This window comes from Gorilla gorilla, chromosome 1, assembly GCF_029281585.2.
Source record: "Gorilla gorilla gorilla isolate KB3781 chromosome 1, NHGRI_mGorGor1-v2.1_pri, whole genome shotgun sequence".
NCBI classification, from domain to species: domain Eukaryota; kingdom Metazoa; phylum Chordata; class Mammalia; order Primates; family Hominidae; genus Gorilla; species Gorilla gorilla.
The window spans coordinates 168,184,006-168,203,193 of NC_073224.2; the positions used below are offsets into that span (position 1 = coordinate 168,184,006).

Below are 19,188 nucleotides of genomic sequence, written 5' to 3' on the forward strand. Positions count from 1 at the left end.
TCTCATCCTAACATTTTAATCTTGTTTCTACCAAGTTTAGCTGTAAAGCTAAACTGCCTGATCGGCAAATATGTCCTATATGTTTACTAACTGTTTATTTCCAAATGCTGATCTCACAATTCTCTGTTCATCCTCCCAAGTCCAAATTTGTTCCATTATTCAAAGCCAAGCTCAAATTTCTTCTCATCAAATCTTTTCTGATTCTCCTCTCCACCTGCCCTTCCTCTACCTACTTCCAATTAAAGTTACTCATTCTCTCACCTAAAGTACCGTGATCTTTTTCTCTGAATCTTTCTTATGACTCTTAGGGTGTTCCGCTTTACAGTTACTAATGTTCTCATTTTCTCTCTTAACTACATTCTAGACTTTTTGAGGGCAAGAACATGCCTTTGATTCCTCTTCATGATCTCAATATCTGATGGGAACACTATGAAATATTCTATTATTATGAAATATTACAGTATTTATGAAATGAATAACTTTAAATGTATCTTATATGTAGGTAAAGGTTGGTAGGCTACTGATAAATATTTTTTTAAAAAAGCCATAATTTATAGCATTTGCCAATTTCCATGCTCTAAACACTGCCACTGTGGCCACTTTCAGATTGATATCACTAAATACAAAGTTGAGGAGAGATATGCAGTAGCAGACCATTTCTACCATATAGATTCAATACACGTAAGTAACCCAAGATAACACACGACAGTAAAATGTAATAAAATATTGAGAAAGTGATACATTTTGAGTTTTTAAAATTTTTGCTTTTAGTATAATTTAACTTTAATATTATTTAATTGTAATAATGAATATGCTTAAAATTCAACTCACAAAATTCCTGAAAATCCAACATTTACCTTCCACAAGTCCACCTGATATTGACATTGTTTGTCAGTGCATACTTTCTATTTATACAGTTTTGTTTAAAAATACTGTAAGAAAGGGAAAAGCTATATGTGAAATGTAAGAAGAAATTCCATTTCTCTCCTCTAATGGGCTTGTTCATTTTATCTACATTTTGGTTGCCTCCCCTCTTATTTTTCTCCTCCTCTTCCCCAGTTGTCTACCAGTCCTATCGCCAGTCCCGAACAACAAATGTTTTTTGTTCATCACTTAACCTCCCTGAGATCTCATTTTTCAGTTGCTAATAGCCAGGCCCTTTAATGGCATTTTCCTTGAGTTTACTTCCTCATATACAAAGGTATGTAGCGCAGCAAACACTCAAAGAACGCACAGTTGAAAAATCCTAACAGTATTATTTGACTCAAGCATTCACTCAGTGTAGTAATCCCATTTCTAATCCCACTGGTCTTCCATAGTTTCTGGAAACCGTGTGATGACAGGGAGCTTGTATTCTCATAAAATAGTTTCTTCTATTGTTAGGATACTTCTTGTTTAGGATACTTTATTATAATCACCTGAAGTCTACCATACTTTTTTCTACTAGATCAACTGAGAACAAATTCACAAGCAAATGCAAATACTCTTCTCCTTCCTTGCATTTTTTATATTTATGTAAACACTCCTGGTTCCGTCATCAGTGTCCTAACGTAGTACTGCATGTATGCACTTTACTATTCTGTCTGGCGTCTAATGGCAAAATAAAATCTGTGTGTTGCTAGCACGTTGTAACGACTGAAACTGAACACCTGACCTCCGGTATAGTTTTATCAGTAAATGTGTCTCCCAGAGATACATCCAAGTTGCTTAAAATTCAGAAAACAAAACAGCCAAATACAGATTATTATTGAGCACTGCTGACATTCTGCTTCCATATAGACATGAATCTACCACCAATACAAGTTGTAGTGGCATAACCAGTTAGGTCTCTGTCAGGCTATGTGAGCAACTTGTCCACACTACTCTGTTTTATTGCTTAAACTGTCAACAATTGTCAAACGGCTCCTGAAATCTACATATACACTCAATATGTTCATAGAATTTTCTTTCTTGGTAAGTAGTTGACCTACTCAAAAGGTAAATTGGGTTATTTTGGCATAGCTAATCCTTGATGTTTATCCCTCTCAACCCTTAAAATCCAAATATTTAGATATAGTTTATACTTTTCCATCCTTCCACTATAGTAGTAGCTGTGAATAAAAGGTTTTAATGATAGTTAGGTGTATGCAAAAATACAGAATAAAAGAGCTAACTTTTACCAGGTAGCATATTTGGATTTTCCATCTTTCAGAAAGAAGAAGGGGTTGGTTTGGCTTATTTTTGGTGGATTTATCAAGTGACGAGACTGGAGTGTTCAAAACAAGAAAGTTCAGCAGGTTGGAGAGGTAGCTCCAGAGCACGAGTGCCCAAGGAAACACACCTTTCAGTCTTAACCACATTTTTTAAGTTTTTAAAAACAGAATCTGATAGCATCAAGAAAACAAAAATAAAAATACATGATATTTTTTATCTGGGATATGAAAATATTTTATACACTTAGTACTTGAGAGAAGCTAAAGCATGTTAGTGTTCCTTATGTAACACCCAAGAGACTAGTTCACTTTCAATATATTAATATTTTAAGCCAAAAGGGAGAAGTGGCAAAGTATTTCTGTTCCTCGGAATGTAGTAATTAATATGAGGGAGAATGACTTTGTAAATGAATGTGTTAAAGACTAAATCTCCAAACAAGGAACATTTAGAACTGACAAAAATATTCCCATTAAACACATTCTGAGCACTTACTGTGTACTAATTATGATCTTGTAAATTACTCAGCGATCAATATAAAATAGTTCTTGCATTCATCTGGCTTCTCCAGAAATATCTACAAAAAGAGACATTTGTTTATGTCTTGAAAGTGAATAAAGGAAATAATTTTAGGTGTGACTAGCTAAGTAGTTCAATTACAGCCACAAGGATGAATACAGAGTCTGCGATAGGGTCCTCATGTTGTCCAGCCTCCATACGTGTATAACTCGACCTGGAATGCATTTGTCTATTTAGACGGCTACAACATATTCCAAAAAATATCTTTGTATCGCCTTTGCCATCCTTCTATCTTTGTTTGAGCTGGGTGAATTTTCCTTAAGGTATACATATTTTATGTATATGTTTCTCGTATAACTTGATATAATTGTATTTTTAATCTATTTTAATGTTTATTTTCTTCCATAATATATAAGCTACTGGAAAACAACTCTTTTATTACATGTTAAATCAACAGCACCTATCTCAGTCCCTAGTGCATAGCAAATGACAAACATTTTCTAACCAAATGAATAATATATAAATCTGTAAGAGAGAGATCTCTTGAGAGTAGCCTTCCTATAATTAGACTTTCCCCATTGTTACCATATCTCAGTATAAACAAAGGCACATATTGATGTTACAAGACACACACACACACACACCCACATATTCAATACAATACGTATCTAACTGTAGATCTAAGGTAGTATATAATATTTAATCCTCTTGCTGGAAATCAAGGAGTTAAAGAGAATTAAGAATATCTGAAAATTTGAGTTTTTGTGATTTATATTTAAATATAAGTCCCAGAAGCTAGCCCCAGTATAAAACAATTTCTGTCAAGAGACTGCCTTTTTTTCTAATGAATAATTTAAAACACAACTTTTTTTTTCCATGTGAACTGTCTTATATCTTGGCAGTAGGCATAGCATTTCAATAATTTATATAATTTTGAATATAATATAGTTAATGCCACAAAAGCAATTTCTTCGATATTGAATTATAAGAGAATGCACTTAGACCACTGTGACTAATGATCTAGGAGGCAACACATGGCAAGTTATCTTTTAATCCAGTCCAATTTCAGAGAGAACTGGCACATGTAACCATAGGACTCTACTATCTCTTGGCACATAGCTGCATGATAACCTTTGTTTGTAATATTTTTTAAAAAAATAAGGGTTCTCTTTGAGAAAAGTAGATAAGGTAACATGGACGTTAAAAAGTATACATGATAATCTATACTTCCAAAATTTTTTGGAAGCAGAATATTAACATGAATCATGGTTTTATCATTAAGTTTCTGGATGAAACACATTCTCAGAATGTTTTCTAAGGCAAGACTCTAGGCCTTTCTAAGGCAGTTACTCTGTAAATCTAATCATGGTTAGTTTTTGACAGGTGAGAAACCACACATTAGTGTGATAATATACAACTTTTATAAGAAAACAAACAAAGTAATGTGAAAATGGATTCCTTGTGTCTTTCAAAGCCAAAATAGTCTGAAGGCCTTGCCAAGAGTGAGGCAAAGATGGCAAGATTGTGGCTCTCTAGCTGAATCCAGACCATGAAGAGCTTTCAGCATATGGTGAAGATTTTGTACACACACAAATCTGCAGGGACTCTTTACTTTCATAAACCATGTAGACTTTTATATCAAGAAAATTGTCCAACATGTAATGATGAAGTGTCTTCATGTTTTTCTAATTCTTATAAAGGTGTCATTTGGGTTAGTGCCAGGCTAATTTCACAGATATTTTGAGGAGATTGTAAGGTACAAAAAAAAAATTAAAATTTCAAGTCTTAAGATCTAGCAAGCCTAGACTTTTCTATTTTTAGGATGGAAATTATCAGTGGTAGCTGCTCTCTTTAGACAGGTGCTCTCTACCTGGCCCCATCAATCACAATATGTATGTATACTTTGTCTTGACTCACATTACTCATGTATGTTACTTATCCATAACATTAGGTATTTTTGTTTTTAACATAAGTAATCAGGGCCTTGGCCATCATGGGAAGTTTTATCATCTATTTCTGGAGGCTTTACTTTGTTCCATTGTCTATTTGATACCAACACCACACTGGCTTTGTAGTATCTTTATGGTAAGTTGTGAAGTCACATAAGACAAGTTCTCAAATTTTCTTTATTCTTTTAAAAACTGTGCCCAAACGTGGTTGCTTTTAACAACTACAATTATTTGTTTTACTCAGAAGACTGCAATTTGTGCAATTTAGATAGGATATTTGAGGCCTCACTGGGATGACTTAGGCAGTCAGGGCTTAGATGAGCTGAGGTGCTTCCCAAGCTTTCTCTCTCTCTCTTTCTGTTATCACAGTCTCTCCACGTGGCGACCACATGTGGTGTCTCCACATGTTCTCTCCAGCATGGTAGCCCCGAGGTGGTGACACCACAGTGGGCTAGAACTCCAAGAGTGAGTGTTCTCAGAGAACAGTACCGGAAACAAATATTTTTTGCTTTGTTTTGTTTTGTTTTCCCAGTTTGGAAGTCAAATAGCATTATTTCTTCCACAACTCTACTGTATGAAGCAGCCAAGAGCCTACACCAATTTAATACGAGGTGGGGAAGGGGAGAGATCCTATTTTTAGTGGAAAGAGTATTAAAAAATTTGTGTCCATGTTGATAGAACCACCACACAAACCAACTATCACAAAAGCAGATGGGTGGGTGGAAGGAAGAATTGGCCTAGACATGTAGAACTTTGCCCTAAGATGGACCCAAACTCACCCCCTCCAAATAAGTCATTAGTCTCTCAGTATATTACAGTAAATGTTCAACAAATACTAACCTTTGCTGTGGGTAACCTTTTTTAGACGTGTTTCCCATAAGGAAGGCAGAAAGCCACAGTGTCCTATTTTGAATACTTATCCAACTACCTTCTCACTCCCTTTCTAGAGTACAGTGTTGAGAAGGGATCACTATAAATAGTGTTGAGAAGGGCACACTATTTATTTCCAGCCAAGGCTTCAGCACCAATTCCCTGGTGAGCTTATTGGATCATATGGAAATTTCTAGGATCTATATAAACATATGAATAAAAAGACAAAAATAAAATATGTCAAACTATTAACAATAATTCTTGTTAAATGGTGGCATTATATTAAATTGAATCATATGAAATTGCCAATATCCATTTGTTTTTAACTAAAGGGCAGTTTTAGATATTACAACCTAATACGCTACTTTTTTTTCTTCCTTACTGTTTATGTATTTGTCTACATTCTTTTCAGTGAATGTATATTATCTTCATGATTAGAAAAATAAATATTATTTACAAAGAACAAAGAAACCAGAGTACTTCAAAGAAGGTGTTATTTTTCAAATGGTGCTAAAATGACACATCTCCTCTGCAAATGCATAAAACACCAGAGCAGCTTTTAGATATAAAAATATGCTAAAACACATTTTGAGAAACCTGAGCCTAACAAGGAATATGTATATTGAACCTGAGCAGGCTTACCTTATAAAACCAGGAGCCAGGTGTTACATTATAACTCTGTGACTCCAAGGGTAGACATTGGGTTCTCTCATGTTTTCAAAAACCCTAAAGCAAGCTTTTAGCTATGGGAAATGTTCGCAAAGAAGGCAGCTGGGTTCTAGTTTGACACAGCTGGGCTGTTTCCTCTGGTTTATAGGGAAAATAGTTCACTGCCAAGGATGAGGCAAGAAAACAGTTCACTTGGGCCATTCCAAAGGGTATTTGTTGGCACATTTCCAAATGGAGCTGGCCACCAGGTTTATGGGAATAGTAACTACACTGAAAGAAGGTACCTGCTTTCCTTAATATAAATTCCTGGAAGGGGAATCATTGGCTCAATGGAATAGAAATTTTTTAAGTTCTTAAAATATACTGCCAAATTGTTTCCAGGAAAAAAAAAAAACCTCATTATTAATTCTTAATAAAATGTTACCATCACTGAAGGTTTTGAAGTTATATAGTTGGTGCCTTAAGAATTATACTTCACTAGGATACCCACATTAGTGTGCTGTAAGGTATTTCAATTGCAGTGTTCTTCCTATCTATTTTGTGACCATTTTCTACTAAGGAGGAGACTGAATTATGCAGGCATTGTTGATTCCCTGTGATATACAGCACGACAATAAGTGTGCTCCAGCCTGCTGGCTGCTGCTGCTGTTGCTTGAGGAAGTAGCTGCTATTAAGGTCCTGATTTTAAGCAGTGTTTTATATCTTTGAATTATCCAAGTAAGTGAAACTGAAGCAAGCCTGAGGTACAGCAGTGATTTGAACTCTGGTGTATTCACACTCATGTGCAGAGGCTAGCTATTGATCCTCTCGCCAAAACGAATCAAAAAAATAAAAATCTTTACAGTCCAAAATATTGAAACTCTTGTGTAACCATGTTGTGTTTTTGTCTTCAAAATAAAATGTTTGTACAGGATGCGAGAAATTTGCCTGCAACCAAAAATGTTAAAATCATTACATAAATGTTAAGCTCTCTAAAACCAGCAGCCTTTTAAAAGTTCATTTTATCACATTTAATTTTCATGTATACTAAACCTACTTCATGTGTGTTTCATGTGTAAGTGTATGTTTTTATTTGCTACTGAAAATCTAACTGGCAAATTGTTATGCCTTTGCATAATCCGTGCATTAGAGAGTCCAGAGAAGACGGAGAGAAAGAAAATAGAAGAAAGTAATTTCCACTTTAGTTTCTCTATAATTCCATATCCTGTAGGGTTCATTCTTCTCAAAGTCTTACTTTCTTCTCTTCTTGATCACTACCATTTAGAACCAATCCTGAGCTTTTCAAGGGAAAAGAACACGATGGTAAAATGTTGCCTATTGCATCTTTCTACTTCCAGGATGGTGCCCCACTGCACGCACTATGCTGCTCTCAGTGAGTTTGAAAATGGATGCAAGTTAATAAGTCATCATTTCTTGTAGGGTTAGTTACATTTTAACATTAGTCCCTTGAAGGCAAATAAATATTCTGAGGATCTTTAAAAAAAAAAAAAAGCCTTTCTAATTAGAGTGCAGATTTTAAATATAGGAGAGAGAATTTTAAGGAGAGGTCTTTCTGGTGTTCTGTAAATCAGTGTTTCCAAAATCTGTAGACTTTGGAACTCACTACATACTATTGGTCTAGAATATCCTAAATCAACCTTTCTCCCATCCCAGAATCACGAAAAACTCATCCGGTTATCCCTGATGATTAGCTGGGTGTGGGAAACTACTGTTTTAAACCACCAAATTCTGTTCAAATTCCACCTGTTTCAAAAAGCCTTGTCCAATATCAGCATCCCCTCAATTCTGCCTCCATAAGGAAGAGTTAGAGTTACAAATCTGTGTTCCCAATACACCTTGGGAGTAAGTCTTTGTAGGATTAGTGACTCTGCATTGTGATTAGAAATGTTGTATCTTTCTAACTCTTTAGACATGGACTCCTTAAGATTAGTCACCCTGAGATGGGGCTTAATAAATGTCTGTTGGATGGATGGATGGATGGATGGATGGATGGATGGATGGGTGGATGGATGGATGAATTAAAACAGTTCACTGCCTATTTTGCCAGATTTTTATAGGTGACCCCACAAAGGACAGAATAGATTGAGAAAAACTCGTGCATAGGTATCCTAAATGAGAGAAAACACTAAAGTAAGCAACATAATTCAAAGTTTGAACTGAAGTTCGACAGATACGTTTTTCTTATACGTATTCTTTACCCCTAAGTTGTTCTGGCATATTTTATCCGTAGGTATTTCATGAATTTGGCAAGTTTGAATTTAAAACTCATGCTTGGTATCTTTTTCCTGTTATCACTATCTCTGAGTGAGGGGATGAGGGGAGAAGCAATAGAAATCTCTGAAATGCCATAAACTATGACAAGTCAGTCATAGTCTATCAGCTGGAGAAAATAATGTTGCTGGTGAGATGCAGACCATGAAACCATCAAGAACCCACAAGCAAACCAATTTAGAGAAAAAAGCATGAAACAATTTCTTATCTCAGTTTGAGAACAACACCTTTTCCAGGAGGTTTGTTATGTAACGTAGATCTGCTTTCACTTTTTGGGGGCTGGCCAAGACTGAAAAGGGGAGTGCCAGCCCAGTGAAAGGAAGGATGTTCTTTTGATATTGCCAGCCATTACCAGATATGGGAGTGCAAAAAAGCCAATTCTCCCAAGATTTATAGTTACGTCTAGCTTGTTGACTCAAGCAGTTTGGAAAAGCTTCAGAAATATAGTTCATCCAAACTAACCCAGACTCCAAGTCTTTGGAGGAAAAAAACAGTAGAAATAATATGCACATACATACTATTAGAGTCAAATTCTCTTGATTTTAAATTTGCAAAGATCCAAAAGTAAAAAAAAAAAAAAATTACTGAGACCAACTCACATGGGACTACCTAAGATGTGACAGACCATTCTGTTAAAAATAAATGTGTATGGTTATTGTCCAGTTATTTCTCTGGGTTTGCATGGCAAAAACTATAGTAGGCAAAGGACTAAGAAAATATTATGCTTCTAAATGAGTTAGAAGGAATATTTAATCCCTAAACTCGGAGAATCCATGAAAAGGTCACACAGGACCCTTGAAATTATAATTACATTTTCACCATATTCTCAGAACTTATATTATGTGATTCTTGCAATGGTATAAAATTTTATAGGATCTCTTCACTGAGACATCAAAGAAGTATTAGCTTAGCACCTGAAAGAACAATGAAATATTTATTGAATAACCTGTATGTGTCAGGCCCTCTCTCAGGTTCTGGCAATATGCTGTTGAATAAAGCACACAACTTCCCTACCCTAGGTCTCTACTTAGATTCTATGAAGAGATACAGATAATAAACAAATGAAGAAATAAATACCAATGATAATTATGGATTGCAAAGAAAACTATCACAAGAAATGAGTATAGGAGTGGAAAGGGGCAGAGTTATGGGTGCAAATAATTATTTCAACAAGACACATTCTGTCCTAGTACATTCAGGCACTATAAAAAATGCCATAAACTAGATGGCTTATAATCAACAGAAATGTATTTCTCACAGTTCTGGAGGCTGGGAAGTCCAAGATCCAGGCACTGGAGAGGGCCTGTTTTCTCATGGATGACACTTTCTCACTGAGTCCTTACATGGTGGAAGGGGTGACCTAGCTCGTGGGGTCTATTTTATAAGGGCACTAATCCCTTCATGATCTAATCACCTTTCCAAGTCCCCACCTCCTAATAGTATCACCTAGGGGGTTAAGATTTTAACTCATGAATTTGGGAGAGACACAAACATTGTCCACAGTGCAGACCCAGAAAAACCTATTTTGCTTTAAGATCATCAAAGTCATCAGTGATACAATTTTTTAAGATCGAATTTTGATCTTTTAAAATTCACTCACTAACGTACATTTCACTGTTTCTTCTTTGTGGTAAATTTTTGAGGTATGAGAAGTCACCGTTGGGAGAGGTGGGTCAAAGAGGACATCAAAGAGTTGGCATCACTTTTATTTTACTTCTTATTTGTCCTAGTGAACATATTTGGAGAATAGATCTCATAATTGTGTGCATAATTCAAATAGATGTATAACAACTTTTAAAGGTTTTTGGCAATGAGTCTACAACTTCAGAGAATGAATGAGAGGACATTCAGTGCACTTTCCTATACACTGCTTTTATTTTATATCCTGACCGAGAAAACAGGTGGTTTTTGTGCCAGAATATTGTGGTTACAATAAATGCTGATCTGATGTTTTTCAGTAATCTGTGAGTGTTTATGAGCCAGATTAAATAAATATTCCATCTACCTTTTAGCCCTGGCATCCTAAAGACGGCCTCCAAATGGATTTGTATGCACTGTGGTCTTTCACGGACTCTTACAGCTTAAGAGCTTGATGGGGCATTTAATTGATTCCAGTGAGCCAGTGCAACTGTCCAGATCCAAATAGTTTATGCCTTGTATCTACAGTTAAAATAACTGTCAGATGCATCCTGTAAGGGTTTTTCATATCATGTGTGACCTGACCTCACAGGTCATGCAAGTTATTATTGGTTCAGGTGCTATTTTATTTATTCTTTCTAAAATCATCTGCATAGATTTTTTTAGATAAAAACTTTTAATATAATAAAATACCCCGTGCTTATATGACTCCTATGATATCGATTAGTCACCGTGATGCTGGCTTCTCTGTTGGTTAATGGTCGTGTTGCAGGCAGCATGATGAATTCTTGAAAGAAATTAAAGCTATATCTTTGAAGACTGCTCATTAAACAAACAAAAATAATTTATTTCTATACATCAGAAAATATGTACACATTAAAAGAAAATAATGCCGTGCACTCACAAACTCAGTTGCTCATTATCGTACAAACAGTGGAGAATAATCCAAAATGGTAGCCTGTGTGAAGGTCATTAGAATCTGGTTTGGATGTGCATTCTAAGATTCTTCTTACTGAAAGTGACTCATACCTGGCCTGAAGACACCCACAGATGGGCTCAGAAGAGGGAAGGTGGGTGGCGTAAGTCAAATTGCCTAAATTTTTTGGTGAAAGTGAAACTAACAAGAGACATACGTTATCTTTAGAGAATCTAAATATGTAGATACATCTAAATACACATTATCTCCTCACTGTGGAACCAACTAAATAAAAGTTGAAGACCAGGTACTAAGTAGCAGTTGAATTTTAGGCCAGTGAACAATTAAAGGGAAAGCATGTTATGAATGCAAGGGACCAAGAGTAGTTCATTTAAATGGATAGGAGGTTTTAAAATACATTTCACCCAACACAATCTTTAAATCTACTTTCAACCTCTGTTGCTTAGAAAGCTTCCAGTGTTCTTAGATCTCTCTAACTGGTAATACACAACAATTAATTATGAACACAGTTGTAAAGTCTTCTATATTCCTAATTAGAGTTTCACTAGGAGATATTCTGTGATTTAGTATGAAATCTAGGACTTCTGCCTTTTCATTGTCTTTTTATGGTGTCATATAATGAAGATAGTGAGGATATTATAATAATTGTTTCCAGCATATTAAATGAGTTTACACTCATTAATATATTTCTTTATAACTCTGCCCTAGGTCATAAGTACTTAAAGTACATGACAATTTAAAATACTTCTTAAAATCTGTAGTTATTTAATAGCTTAAAAATTGTTGAATTGATTAAATACATCTGCTCCTTTTTGCATAAACTAAGTATTTAGAAAAGGATGTGAGGGAGTCTGAAATAAGATGTAGAAAAGGGGCACACATCTAGAATAGTACGTTATTTTTAACTCTCCTCTATTTTTTTTCTTGGTTTTTTTTTTTTTTTTTTGGTTTTTCTATGCAAGTGCTTAGCATGATGCACCCTGGGACCATCCAAAACCCTTCTCAATACCACACCTTATTCTGACGACAGAGCTGATAATTGTTATCACCATCCAGTTGACCAATTCTCTATACCACCATTTGTGCAGTCCTACCTTAAGGTTATTAATAGTTTTCCTGGCCTGGTGTGGGAGCTCACTCCTGTAAACCCAGCACTTTGGGAGGCAGAGGCAGGTAGATCACCTGAAGTCTGGAGTTCGAGAGCAGCCTGGCCAATGTGGCAAAACCCCATCTCTATTAAAAAATATGAAAATTAGCTGGGCGCAGTGGCAGGAGCCTGTAATCCCAGCTACTCCGGAGGCTGAGGCAGGAGAATCACTTCAACCTGAGAGGCAGGAGTTGCAGTGAGCGGAGATTGAGCCATTGCACTCCAGCCTGGGAGACAGAGCGAGAGACTCTGTCAAAAAAAGAAAAAAAAAGTTTTTATCTATTATAAATAGTCTGCACTCAATAACCTTGTGCGTAAACTATTCTACATAATTAACTTTAAAATAAACCAACACAAAATTAATGTCTACTGATTTAAACCCAGAAGTTTTACCTATTGAACTTGTTTTACTCCTGTAAAATGGGAAAGGAAAATGTGGAAAATATTTGCCCTCTCTTAGTTACTTACCTATCCGCTTCTCTCTTTTAATTTAAATTTCTTGAGGGCAAGTAACATGCCTTTAAACTTTTGCATTTCCTTTGGGTCAAGAATTATTCCCTTCATGATAGTCAGTAAAAGTTGGAAGGTTTAAACTGAATATGCAATAGTTCTGAATATTCAGCAAAGCAACACCTGTTTTTGTCTCCACAAGCCACCGTGCATGTAAGGATTTCACTGTCCCTCTTACACATGGCATCTGCTGCCAACAAGTGATGCATTTCTGGGGAGAGGAGCCTTGTCAGAGGGATTTTCTCTTACTAACATCCTCTTTCCAGATGTGTATTCCCTGTAGCATGTCCTGAATTATGAGGCCCTGGAAGGCAATTGCAATCACTGAGAATGACATGTCACACCTGGAATTTACCACTCTCTCCACACTACACAATCTCCTATAGTTAAATGTCAAATCTAAGTTTATTTCTAAGGGACTTAATTGTTTCTCTGTATAGCCAAATACTAGTGCTGAATATTAGTTTAGCATAATGTTTAGCACTTTAAATATATGTAGATGTGTAAAGATCCAACTAAACTATTTTTTGATCAGACAGTATTGACCAAATAATGGTATTTCAAGGATGAAATTCATGTTCTTATGGCATTTCATTATTTCTCTTCATATACATATCTCTGTCTAACCTTGAATCAGTTATATTTTAAATAAATAAGTAAAGTCGCTAGGCGAGACTAAGAGCCCTATATACTATCTTCTATATAAAGGAAAAAAGCACTATATAATTTTTTTTAATAGTGGGCACTGCTATGCACTGTATGTATGTTTATGAATACAGATGCTCCTCATGTTATGATAAGGTTACATCCAAATCCATTGTAAATTGAAAATGCAATTAATACATTTAAACTATCGAACATCATAACTTAACCTAACCTTCATTACACGTGCTCAGACACTTAACCGCAGTTGGTCAGAATAATGTGACAAAAAGCCTGTTTTATAATAAAATGTTGAATATTTCATGTAGATTATCAAATACTATACTGAAAATGAAAACATAATTGTTGTATGGGTACTCAAAATGTAGTTTCTACTGAATGGATATTATTTTCACACCATTATAAAGTAAAAACATCATAATTGAACCATTGTAAGTCAGTGACCATCTATATATGTATATCTGTCTCTCTCTCTCTCTATATATATGTATATATATCCACATGTGCTTTACAGTTCATTGAATTAAATCTATACCTACAACTAAATATCTAAAATATACTTTTAGTTTAATGTTGTAAATTTATTATTATTAACTCTCCTATTTACCAGTATAATGCTAAGTTTTTTGTACTTTCCTTCTAGGGTAATTTAATGTTTTTATTTTTGTTCTGTTTTAGTTAAGCTGAAAAGACCCCTCTGTTTGGGATGGTTTTAAAATTTTTATTATTTGCCTGAGAAAAGCTCACTGAAGAGTTTGATGATAATGTGTTTTAAATGCCAATTAAACTATGTCATTTGGAAACAGTTACAACGGTGTATTACTTAGGAACAAGCCTTCTCCTCAATCATATCAACAGTTACACATAATCAAATACTTTATATTTGTAATTATATCATTCTTGATTTTCTTGAGGCTGAGTTTTGGTTCCATAAAAAGTCAAAAAAATTCAAAGTATGGGTAATTTATCGTCACAACAGATTTTAGTTACTAGCTTTAAAGGTAATCGTGAAAACATATCTCTTGCATAAAGAAACCCAAAGAAGGGAACAATTAAAAAGATTTCAGTAAAAATCTTATTTTTCTAATGATTACCAAGGGGTGTAATTGCCATTTATTTATATTTGAGCTGTAATAGTAACATAGTATAAATTTTATAAAGTAGCCCAAACTTATTTATGGCATAGGTCAGTCATACACTCTACAAAAGTGAAGAATTTCTGAGAACAATTTTAAGGCATAGGAAAAGAGCACTACTAAAATGAAATTCAAACACCATATATGTGTTTAATAGCATCTAATAATAATAACTAACACTAATGTCAGGCACTTTTCTAAGTCCTTTAACATGTATTGACTTACTTAGTCTCCATAGCAGCCAGATAGGACATGTACTGTTATTGTCTCCTGCTCTCAGATAAAGACACTGAGGCTGAGATAAATTAAATAACTTACTCTAAATAATGCAGTTAGCCAATAGAGACTTATACCCATACTGTTTGAGGATTCAATGAGACATTTGGTTTCTCAGAGAATATAGAAATTTAATCCTGGAAGTTAGTTTAGAGACTTTTCTCTCCAACGTTTCCCAAATGTATTATGTGGTTAAATTCTGGGATGAAAACTTCTCTAGTCTAATACATCAGAGAAAATGCAATACAATATTTCCCCCTTGACTCTTATGGATTTACAGTGCAAAAGGGCATAACAAAGGATGAGAAGTCCTGAAGTGATCTGTTTCAACCAGTGTTTGCCAGTCATTGCTGATAAGAAAACTTTATTGTATCCACCTTTCATAGTCCTTAGAATTTGTGTTCCTTAGAACACAAATTTTGAGAAAGTCTGGCCCTACTACCTAGCAGATAGAAAATTAAAGCCAAAAATACCTTTGTGACCATGAAATCTTACCTCCCAATCATGTACATGTCCTAACTCACCCAGCTTTTAAATCAGTATGTAGAAATAACCGTTCTGCTATTTTAAGTTTCTTCTGTATTTCCTCTTTTTTAACCATTTCAACAAGGAAAACATCATACAATGAGGATCCATGGATAAAATAGATTGATTATATTCTAGTTTACTTAACACAAATTACTCATAATACATATTTAATCAATGTTTAAACATTTTTGTTATTAAATATTCCATTTATCCTGAGGTATTTAACATCCAAAAATTAGGGGAAAAAAAACTAATAAAAAACTCCTAGAAAGTCTTGAGGTTCTAGAGAATCCATCTTTCAGGTGAGGACCATAGGCCATAAATACATTTCACCCTCATACCTTTCTTGCATGATATTATGGAATTAATCATACATACTTCAACAAAATTTTATATATTTTTTTTCTAATCACTGCATATTTTGTCATTTCAGTTCCTCCTAAGATATATGACATCTCAAATGATATGACCGTCAATGAAGGAACCAACGTCACTCTTACTTGTTTGGCCACTGGGAAACCAGAACCTTCCATTTCTTGGCGACACATCTCCCCATCAGGTAAAGTAGGAATGCATCAGTGTTGTTTGTGCTGTTCATTTTTCTCCTGTAACCTCACTAACCTCACTTGTTCAGAACTTAAGAGTCAACTTAATTGTTTGTATTTTATTCATGCGGCAGGCAGAATGCATTTATTTATTTATTTATTTATTTATTTATTTATTTATTTATGAGACAGAGTCTTACTCTGTCCCCCAGGCTGCAGCTCAGTGGCATGAACCGGTCTCACTGCAACCTCCGCCTCCCAGGTTCAAGCGATTCTCCTGCCTCAGCCTCCTGAGTAGCTGGGATTACAGGATTGCACCACCACATCTGGCTACTTTTTTTGTATTTTTAGTAGAGAAGGGGTTTATCATGTTGGCCAGGTTGGCCTCGAAATATTGGCCTCAAGTCATCTGCTCAACTTGGCCTCCCAGAGTGCTGGGATTACAGGCATGAGCCATCGCGCCTGGCCAAAATGCATATTTTTATCCTTACTCTTCATACTTAAAGGCATTGCAGTTCATAAAAGTTAAATGGGCTGGGTGCAGTGGCTCACGCCTGTAATCCCAGCACTTTGGGAGGCCGAGGCGGGCAGCTCACTTGAGGTCAGGAGCTCAAGTCCTGCCTGGCTGTCATGGTGAAACCCCGTCTCCACTAAAAATACAAAAATTAGAAGGGTGTGGTGGTGCATGCCTGTAATCCCAACTACTCGGGAGGCTGAGGCAGGAGAAATTTGAACCCGGGAGGCAGAGGTTGCAGTGAGCCGAGATCGCACCAGTGCACTCCAGCCTGGGTGCGGAGCAAGACCCTGTCTCAAAAAAAAAAAAAAAAAAATGTTAAAGAATACCTTTCACTCAGAGTCCAGAATAGAACCTATGTCTGTTGATTCTTAGTCAAGGTTATTTTCACTTTCGTATGCTGGATAATCACCAATCAATAGACAAAAGGCTCAAATGGAAATGTCACAAGAGAAATGTCTTCATTTAAATATGTAAGAGATTTATTTGATCAGCATTCACATGTTGACAGGTCAGCATGAACCGCTAAAGTAATCAGGGGAGAATAAAGTTAATCAAATTATGAGTTTGCTGGGTCTGATTTCAAACTGCAGCTTTCAGTCAAAGATTTTGGAGTTAGAATTAAATTTTAACTGATGAGGGATCTAAAAATCCAAGAGTTTATGTAGCTTGTGCAGGATCGCATAGCTGGTTGAAATGAAATATATAACATGTTTATAGATTTCCAGTACTTCTGCTATAGTGCACATCCTCCAAAAGAGATTATAAGTCAATTTCAGGAAGTCGACCTTAGTCATCATCAAAACAGGTCTGTTTTCAAAGTCACAATGCTAACAGAATTATCAAGTTGTGTGAAATTTAACTTTGAACTACATAGCTTTGGGTGCACCCTGGAAGTCAGAGATGTACTTTTAATAAATAGGACCCCACCTCATTTCAGATGAATGAAATCTGATTTTATTTGTTTCATATTTTTTTTTGTGAAAATACCTTGAGCAAGGCTGATGCAATGAAACTGCTTTTAATGAAATCAGAAAGGCATATTTTATATAGGTGTAGAACAAGCACAATTGAAACATGTATTTTATCTGCTAATGTTTTCTTTAATATTACCCTTCAGCGACTTTCAGTTTACTCATTTATGCAGTGTGTCTAATCAATCTTACCCACATCACATGCTTAGTATTGGTATTATGTTAGAAAAAATCAATATATCTGCAATATATATTTATATAATATGTATTATGTCCCCTACAATATTTCTGAAGTATGAGTGTGCTCTTGACTGCCAACTCTTCACTCTCTAGAACCACTAAAAAATCATAAAACTGATATGTGAGCACTTAAATTCATGGCAGGACTCTCCGTGGGGTATAAGTGCAGCAAATTCAGAACCAGGAGTTATACACATGTGCTCTTAAGACAAGTTCCTTATTCATCAAATCTGCCAATCCTTGTGCACATCTCTTAGCTGTAGCTACCACCAGCTAGTTTCCTACTTTCAAAAATTGCATGATAATAATCCTTGGCTATTGTGGGACTCAAAAAATATAATAGGCATAAATGTGTTTTAAAAAGTAAAACAATATGTAAATGTAAAGCTGATTCGTAATCATCTTTCCAGGAATTTAAATCTGATATGGTAATATAATTTTTGTAAGAGCGAAACACATAATCTCTATCTTCATATAATTTAAGATTAATATTATGAATTTAACTCTCCTGCTTTGCAGTGCTTGTTATTATGCACATTCTTCTTTTTAAAAGTGCTTGGATACATTTTATTTAATTAAATAGGAATGTTGGTTAGTGAAGTTATTAGAATAATGATAATGGATAACATCATGAAACTGAAAGAAGACAGATTGGGTTTATAAGTTAAACTGTGCATAGATTTGTTTTTCTGATTCTGCCATACTGAGCAAATGAGTAAAATTAGCATAAATATTAACTATTATCCAATGAATAACTAGACTTGGCGGATATTTTTATAAACACTTACAATAATTTCAAATTATAATTTATTAATGATCTACATTCAAATGCACAGCACCTCAAGGAAAAAGAAAACCCCACAACACTGGAGTTCCTGCTTTAAGGAACATGTCCGATAATTCTATTAGTTTTTTTGACTTATTAATTTATATTTAAAAGCAAAATTATGAACTTCACTGATCTCTTTGTATTTTGCCTAAGAAATGTCAATATTTTGCATGTTCTCAGCTCCTCTTTTGCTATTTTATGAAAGAAAATGTGTCCCAAAACAGCAGTTAAAATGTGAACATGTTTAGTGTTAAAAGCAGATATAAAAATAAATAAGTAAATAAAAACAGATGTAGATATACCTCATGTCAACACGAGAAGTAATGGCTAGTTTTTGTATGTATCTGATTGATTTAGGTTTTTTACCAATGCCCATGGTAATTCTTGCTGACTCACTCATGGTCAATTCCAGTTTTAAAAATCAGTAATAAATGGTTGGTCACAGGATGATAGCTCCATACAGCTTCATCCTTATTTACAGAAAAATGAGGCTGTGTGTTCAACCACATCACAAACATCACTGGGGCCACTACAGTTGTCATTCTACTTTTTAACTCTTGCAACTCAACTATACTTTCACCAAAAAAACACCTTTCCTGAGATGTTTCTGGATATGTGAGCTTCCTTACAGTTCACCTTATCAATGATTATTTCTTTTTTCTGTTTTTTCCATTCTATATTTGAGAATTAAATTCAAATTTATATTTTAAAAGGTTACAGAAATAAAACAGAGAATATTCTGTATGCTTTACCCAGTTAGATTCATTGGGATTTTGTCAATTT

General features: G+C 35.0%; 1 protein-coding gene across 1 annotated transcript in view; it reads left to right on the forward strand.

The window, feature by feature from the left end:
- Positions 1 to 19,188, forward strand: part of NEGR1 (neuronal growth regulator 1) — an 874,525-nt gene that overhangs the window by 484,044 nt on the left and 371,293 nt on the right. Inside the window, exon 3 of the mRNA XM_004025980.5 lies at positions 15,737 to 15,862. Within this exon, the coding sequence (XP_004026029.2) occupies positions 15,737 to 15,862 (126 nt within the window). The remainder of the gene's footprint in view (positions 1 to 15,736; positions 15,863 to 19,188) is intronic.